This window comes from Diaphorina citri, unplaced genomic scaffold (assembly GCF_000475195.1).
Source record: "Diaphorina citri unplaced genomic scaffold, Diaci psyllid genome assembly version 1.1 scaffold1217, whole genome shotgun sequence".
Lineage (NCBI taxonomy): Eukaryota > Metazoa > Arthropoda > Insecta > Hemiptera > Psyllidae > Diaphorina > Diaphorina citri.
In genome coordinates this window covers 102,297-110,352 of record NW_007378646.1, presented here as the reverse complement: position 1 = coordinate 110,352, position 8,056 = coordinate 102,297, and the positions used below count along the sequence as shown (strand labels likewise).

Genomic DNA, 8,056 nt, shown 5'->3' with positions numbered 1-8,056 from the left:
CCCCGAGTTGGCTGAATAAAAAAAGAAGCGACTATTTCCTTCAAGCTTTGTGCGACTAGAGTTATCTTTACGAATTTTAAAGTAAACTCCGAAGGACTCTCCTCTTTAGAAGCAAACTTTAAAAGCTTAAAACTTTGCGTGTTTTAAAAGCGCCCGTCGGTAAAAAAGCACTACTGCAGTCAAGTACGCTCCAGCATTTGGTACCGACGAAGTTGCAATAAAAAAACGCTGGAAACTCGCTGTAAAATCCTGGACAAACCTGCAAAAACTCCGGGCTTACGTGACAAAACCACATGAACAATGTGCCTTACAATCCTTTAAATAATTCAGTTGGGTCAAAATAATTCGGACAAAACCCCCCACGTTACAAAATACACAGCGTGTAACTGTCGAGTTTCAATAGTGACCGTACACGGGTTAGATACGTTCTGTATGGCACATTGTATTGGCTTCAGTGTTTAGAATAGTCCCTTCTTCTTCACTTTCTTCTCTTTACCGTCCAGGGAACTGCTGGAAAAAAAGAGAGAGAGAAAGTCTTGATTTTAAATCATTACATGAAAGTAAAATTGAAAAATCAAATCAAGAATGATAATAAACTGAATATTAAACATTTAAATATCAGTTTTCCGGCTCTATTTGGTTTCCAAAATGCTGACCATTATAATAGGCACTTAGGAAATAGAGGAGGTATTAAATATCCGTTTTCCGGCTCTATTTGGTTTCCAAAATGCTGACCATTATAATAGGCACTTAGGAAATAGAGGAGGTATTAAATATCAGTTTTCCGGCTCCATTTGCTTTCCAAAATGCTGACCATTATAATAGGCACTTAGGAAATAGAGGAGGTATTAAATATCAGTTTTCCGGCTCTATTTGGTTTCCAAAATGCTGACCATTATAATAGGCACTTAGGAAATAAAGGAGGTTACTACCACTACTGCAGACACATCCCAGAGTTTCCAAAATTTTGACCGTTCTAATAGGCAATTAGGAAACGAAGGAGGTCAATATTTTTCTTTCCTTAAGGGCCCTGTTCCCTGAATTTTCGTAACAGCCCAATAACGTCTTGGGGCCTCAGTTTTAATGTCTGAAACTTCACCCCTTCACACTCTAGGGCCCTATTCTTTAAATTTCATTCCTCTTACACCTTTTTTTTCCACGCCAGGGGCCCGTTCACCAAATTTGTCCCTTTTCGAAAAGGACAATTTCGAGGGCCTAGTGTTGAAATATTGGTAGGTATGTTTGGTCCAAGAGAACTTTCTTCGAACTATTTTCTCCTTCTTCTTTTGATTTCATATACTCTATGGGGCCTGTTGAACAAAGAATAATAAGACAAGACCAGGGTTTTTTCACGCCAGGGGCCCGTTCACCAAATTTGTCCCTTTTCGAAAAGGACAATTTCGAGGGCCTAGTGTTGAAATATTGGTAGGTATGTTTGTTCCAAGAGAGCTTTCTTCAAGCTATTTTCTCCTTCTCCTTTTGATTTCATATACTCTATGGGGCCTGTTGAACAAAGAATAATAAGACAAGACCAGGGTTTTTTTTCCTTCAAAATTGAAATTTAATTTATTCAATATTTTACATAGAAATAGTATGAATAGGATAGTTTATATGAAGTACGTATTTTCATAGCAGTCGAAGGAAGTGAAATTTAAGTTGAAACTTAAAAAAAAAACTTTTCTTAGAGGTTTGTTTGACGGAATTCCAACAACGGAGGTCTTATCGTTCAGGAATCGAAAAGTGGACAGGATAGGAGAAAGCCAGCCGTTCCGAGAATGAACCTTATCTGTTTAGGATAAAATTCGCCCCGGGCGGGAACCGAACCCGTGACCTAGCGCTTACAAGGCCGACGCGCTACCGTCCAAACTAACTAGGCTGGCTGAAATTAACTTCGGAATGATGTTTTGACCAATTGAGTGGTCCGGTGTCAGACTTGCCTAAACCTCAGTTTCTTCAAATTTCGTTCCGAGAACGAACATTATCCCATCAGGATAAAATCCGCCCCGGGCGGGAATCGAACCCGCGGCCTAGCGCTTTACAAGGCAGACGAGCCACCTGGTTGGTGGTTGGTGGCTATCTATACATAAATTTGAACAAATAAATGCGAATTGAAAAGCAAATTGTTTTCTTTTTTTTTATTTTTTGCCAGCCTAGTTAGCTTAGTGGTATCGCGTCTGCCTTGTAAGCGCTAGGCCGCGGGTTAGATTCCCGCCCAGGGTGAATTTTATCTTGAGCGGATAATGTTCGTTCTCGGAACGGCTGACTACCTATCCTGTCGTCCTTCTCTCTTCGATTTCGGGACGATAAGACCATAGCAGTTACAGTTCCCTCTGTCAAACCTCTTTTTTTATGCCTCGGCTGGGATCGAACCCACACCTTCCTGACTACCTGGCACGGGTACTTACTCTCTTTCCAGACTGCGCCTGCGCAGTTCATCCATGGAGACGCCATTGCTCTGTTCCCATTGGCTGATCTCGAGCTCCAGGCCACGCCTCTTCTCTTCCAGCTCCTTGATTTGCGCTTCGAGCGACTTTTTCATCTGCTCGTGACGTCTTTGTAGCTGTGAAATTATAGGTACAAACATCGAAAATAAATCATCAGCTCCCATGGTGTAGTGGTCACTCCACTCGCCTTGCACGCGGGAGACCCAAGTTCGATTCCCGGCGGGGTCAAGAAATTTGTATCATGCAAATGATTGATCCCGTGACTGGACGTTGCAGGGCCCACTCAGCCTCGTGAGGAAAATGAGTAGCTATGACATGTAAATACGCATAGCGACCGGTGCCAGCATGGTAGGTAAACATTGGTTCTTAGGATTATTGAGATATGTATTGGGAAAAAACCTACAATGCTGCAGTGAGCACCAAAGTTGTGACATAATAACACAAAGAAATTGCATTTACATTTACACCGAAAATAAATCACAAATTCTTCTTCTTTGCCTTTTCCCATGTTCAGACGGGGCCGGCGCGGCTTTTGACAAGACCAATAACTTCCAATGTTGTGGTTTCCTGGACTTGAAGTTGGCACGTATCTTGTTTTGTACTGGACGTTTTGGGTCTATAAGTCCAGTCCTGTCCAGTATAGTCCAGTCCAGAAAACCACAACATTTGAAGTTAAGTGTGATTGATGGCAAATCAAAAATGTCATTTAAGAACAATAATAGGGTTTTTTTTTTTTCATTAAGTTTAGCAAGTTTAAAAAAAAAGAGGTTTGATAGAGGGAACTGTAACTGCCAGAGTCTTATCGTCCCGAAATCGGAGAGAGAAGGAAGACAGGATAGGAGAAAGCCAGCCGTTCCGAGAACGAACATTATCCGTGTCAGATAAAGACCACCCGAGAATCGAACCCGCAACCCAGCACTTACAAGGCAGACGCGCTACCGTCCAAGCTAACTAGGCTTTCTATTTTTTTCCTCCTCCTCCTCCTCCTCTCTTTGATTTCGGAACGATAAGACCTCGGTTGTTACAGATCTCTCTACTATTTTCTCCATTAGTATGTCACTCATCGTACTTACATCAATTTCCGAGTCTTTCAGTTTCTGCTTCTTCTCTTTGACCTTCATTTCAAACACTTGTTCCATATCGACTTCCATCTTCTTCATCTTCGCTTCATGCTCTCTCTTCTCTTCCTCCATCTGGGCCAGAGGGTTCCTGTAACAATTCAAGAGAGACATTAAAAATAGTCTACAGAGTGTAAGTAGTATGTACAGAGTAGTGTAAGAGACATGTAATAGTGCTTATAATAGTGCAATTCCATACCTCGGCTGGGATTGAATCCACGCCCTCCTGTTTACCAGGCGAGCGCCTTGACCACTACACCACCGAGGTAGGTACGTATAAGTCATCCTTTAGGGCCTAACCGCTTACCCCATCCTTTAGGGCTGTTTGCCCCTACACCCAAGCCTCATAGGACTGAAAAGTCCCTTTACTCCAGCAGTAGGCTATTACTATTATTGTGGTCAAATTCTCAAATTATATTGAGGATAAAATTCCAAACCTCGGCTGGGTTTGTACCCACACCCTCCTGTTTACCAGGCGTGCGCCTTGACCACTACACCACCGACGTAGGTAACTACCTCGGTGTCGTACGTAATCGTGTCGTACGTAATGGGAACACTCATTTAAGATTCGGGGAAAAAATTGGATGAAACTCACGACAGATGGGAACGAACCTTAAAACGTCCAAAAATAGACGAACAAATAAAAATAGACTTCTCATATATATATAAAAAAAGATAAAATTCCATACCTCGACTGGGATTGAACCCATACCCTCCTGTTTAGCAGACGAGTGTCTTGACCACTACGCAACCAAGACAGAATATTTGGTGTTAACTTCTGTTTTTTTTTCCCTTCCTTTCTTTTAATGATTCTTCTTTTTCTTTTTCTTCTTCGTTTTCTTCTTCTTCTTCTTATTCTTTTAATGATTCTTCGTTGATTTTTACATTTTTTTCAACCATTCAAACGTTTTCAACTCGACTTACTTGTTAAGGAGGCGTGGTTTGCCATCCGTTCCCAGACCGGCCAGCTTTCGACAGCGGAAATTCTCATAGTGGACATTGCTCGTCACGTCTTTCAAATCTTGCAGATTGGTGCGAATCAGCATGTTCCTCAGAGCGATGAAATCACAATGCTCCAAATTCTCAACTGAAATACATAGGGGAAGCAAGGGACACATAGATAATTTGGACAAAAAAAAAAATAATAAAAAAAAATGGCTGAACACGTTGTAAACCAAGTATAAAGTGACCCCCATAATATGTTAAAATATAGACCCCACCACAGCGAATGGTACTCTGTCTCTCAGGTTCTTATTGAACTTGCTCGTATCAGGTAGACCTGATCAGGTGTACCTGTCGTCAGGTCTACCTGATAGTCAGTGGTTGGCCTTAGAATAGTCCCCTATTTCAATATAATGTTAGCAAGGGAAAGTTCAGGCTGGTATTGTCCCTGTTTAAAGTCCCCCAGCCAGACTAAGCTGGTCTACTCCCTGTTTAACGTCCTCCAGCCAGACTAAGCTGGTCTACTCCCTATTTAACGTCCCCCAGCCAGACTAAGCTGGTCTACTCCCTATTTAACGTCCCCCAGCCAGACAAATCTTACCTTCTGCAATACCCCACGGGTATTTTCGGCCTCTGACTTTCTTTCCATCAATCTCTACCACCGTGTTAGACCCCACCACAGCGAATGGTACCCGGTCCCTCAAGTTCTTGTTAAATTTGCTCGTGTCATCCTCACTGCTACCGCCTGGGGGGAACTGGTAGATTTCGATCTTGTGCTGAGCGATTTCACTTAGAATCTGAGGGAAAAAAGGTAGGTAGACATTCAAGAAATTTAATCTTTGATAAATATTTCGTTGGCGTGGGATTTTTTTCCTTTCAATAAGGGATTTATATTTTGTTGGCAAGGGATTTCCCCTTTAAATAAGAGATGAACTTTTCGATGGAGTGGGGGAAAACGGAAAATTTGTAACTTATCTGATATCAATTAATCTGAAAAACAGAACAGAATATACCTATTTTATTTATACTGTTAGGACTTTTTTCTGTCTTGGTTGGTTTTTCATTGGCGAGGGATGTATTTTTCGTTGGCGTGGGATGTATTTTTCGTTGGCGTGGGATTTATTTTCAAGAGGGATTTATTTTTCGTTGGTGTGGGATTTTTTTTCTTTTAGGAGGGATTTCGATAAGATTTTTTTTTCTAGAGAGCGTGCTTTCCTAAAGATTTTTTTCGTTCTTCTTTATTGGATTTTTTGGGATAATATCCCTTTATTTAAATCCCACATTAGTGAAAAATATACTTATAGAAGATAATATCCCTTTATTTAAAGGGATATTATCTTCTATAAGTATATTTTTCACTAATGTGGGATTTTTGTCTCACCTGTTTCTTGAACAGCGCGCACTCTTCCGGGGTCATCGTGTCGGCCTTGGCTATGACCGGGATAATGTTGACCTTGTCATGCAGGCGCTGCATGAATTCCACATCCAGGGGTTTGAGGCCGTGACCGGACGGCGCGATGAAGTACAGGCATGCGTGCACGCGTGTGTCCGGGCCGTGCTGAAAATAAAATTCCATACCTCGGCTGGGATTGAACCCACGCCCTCCTGTTTACCAGGCGAGCGCCTTGACCACTACACCACCGAAGCTGGTAATAAAATAAGACTTTCCATCCTGCCCAACACCAATAGTAGGTACTTACGTTTCAACATGTCTTTCAGTGTGGGAACTGGAGGGGGCGGTGTGGAGGGAGAAGAAACAGTGCCTGATGAAACATCACTGTTGTTCTTGAAGAAGAGCTCACGCTTCGACTGCAACTGCAACAGAGAAAGAGAAACAGATATTGAATAGATCAAGTGTTTCCCAAACTGGGGTCCGCGGCACACACACACACACACACACACACACACAATTACACTCGCATTCGTACTTGCACCCCGTGTCCGCCCGCGCGCAACGGCCCCGGCGCGCACCCCCGCTTCAAGGTGTTGACCGGCCCTGGAACGCAACTTGTCCCTGAACATTTGTTTGATCGGTCCTAGGCGCGGACTCCACCCTTAGCCTTCGTAGATTCGTATAAGCTTAACCCAACCTTTAGGGCTGTTTGTCCCTGCACCCTAGCTTCAGCGCGGGCCTTTCGTGCCCTTAGCCCTCAGTCAAGACGTTAAGGAATGCACTATATCCCTGGACAAAATCGACAACTCGTCCTTGAACACAATTGATAGACCGTCGATGGAACGCAACTTATCCCTGAACGACGGTCAGGGCAGTCCAAACTTTGGACAGTCAGGAAATAAATTTTATTGATAGTTTCTCTCTCAATGAAAATATGAATTATGCCTGAGAAGCCAGCCTAATTACCCAGTTTGGAAGGAACGCCTCCGCCTTGTGAGCGATAGGTCGCGGGTTCAAACCTCTTAAAAAAGAACTTCAGGTTAGAAGAAACTCTGTACTTACGTTTCAACATGTCTTTCAGTGTGGGAACTGGAGGGGGCGGTGTGGAGGGAGAAGAAACAGTGCCTGTGCCTGATGAAACATCACTGTTGTTCTTGAAGAAGAGCTCACGCTTCGACTGCAACTGCAACAGAGAAAGAGAAACAGATATAGAATAGAGCGAGTGTTTCCCAAACTGGGGTCCGCGGACCCCCGGGGGCCGTGAAGGGCTTCAAGACCCACGGGAAAATCACATAAAATACAGTAAAGGGGCCGCGGAGAGTTCACAATTGAAAAAAAGGGTCGTGTAAAAAAAAAAGTTTGGGAACAGCTGGAATAGAACTTCCTTCTCCTCCTCACTCCGTATAGGTACTATTTATTAAGGTTTCCCCTCTCCCCCATTCCTCATCCCCTCCTCCTTCATTCACATTACCCTTCCTTACTATTTATCGTGATTTCCCCTCCTCTCTTACTCACTCTTCATTCACATCACCCCACACCGAAAACCGCCAAAAAGCGGTAAAATGCCGCTAAGCGATTTCAACAATATTTTTTCAGTCTTTAGAAGGCTTCTTAAGCTAAGACCTTGAAAGAAATACGGAAAAATAGAAAAATTGTCCAAGCGCAGCAACCATCTCAACCAAACGTTTTTTGTTGCATCCTTGTCACATTTGTGAACTACATACCAAATTTCAAGTCTTTAGCTTATACCCTTCCCGAGATATTGTTAACTTCGATTTGTTCGATTTTTGGCACTTTTTCGTGAAATTCCCTGACTTTTCCAGTCTCCATGAAATTCCCTAACTTTTCCCGGTTTTCCAGTCTGGTAGACACCCTGACACCGAAAACCGCCAAAAAGCGGTAAAATGCCGCTAAGCGATTTCAACAATATTTTTTCAGTCTTTAGAAGGCTTCTTAAGCTAAGAGACTTTGAAAGAAATACGGAAAAATAGAAAAAATTGTTGTTATATGTGAGGGACTATTGAAAGAAACATAACGACACCTTGTTTAGACTGCGGAAGTAAAGGGACTTTTCGGTCTCATTCTGGCAATGTAAACAGGGTATTTTCCTATATTCTGTTAGCAGAGCGTGGTTCTAAGAAAGCAACAATAAGAAGGCA

The 8,056-nt window shown here is 42.6% G+C and overlaps 1 protein-coding gene across 1 annotated transcript; it reads right to left on the bottom strand.

Moving 5' to 3' along the window:
• Positions 1-329: 329 nt before the first annotated feature.
• LOC103514752 (protein peanut-like) lies at positions 330-6,080 on the bottom strand. Its single transcript, XM_026827638.1, has 6 exons — positions 5,886-6,080; positions 5,106-5,301; positions 4,487-4,649; positions 3,518-3,653; positions 2,406-2,560; positions 330-510 (listed from the first exon to the last, which is right to left on the bottom strand). The coding sequence occupies exons 1-6, from the start codon at positions 6,078-6,080 to the stop codon at positions 459-461; spliced, it is 897 nt and encodes a 298-aa protein (XP_026683439.1). The 3' UTR covers positions 330-458.
• Between the last annotated feature and the right edge of the window lie 1,976 nt (positions 6,081-8,056).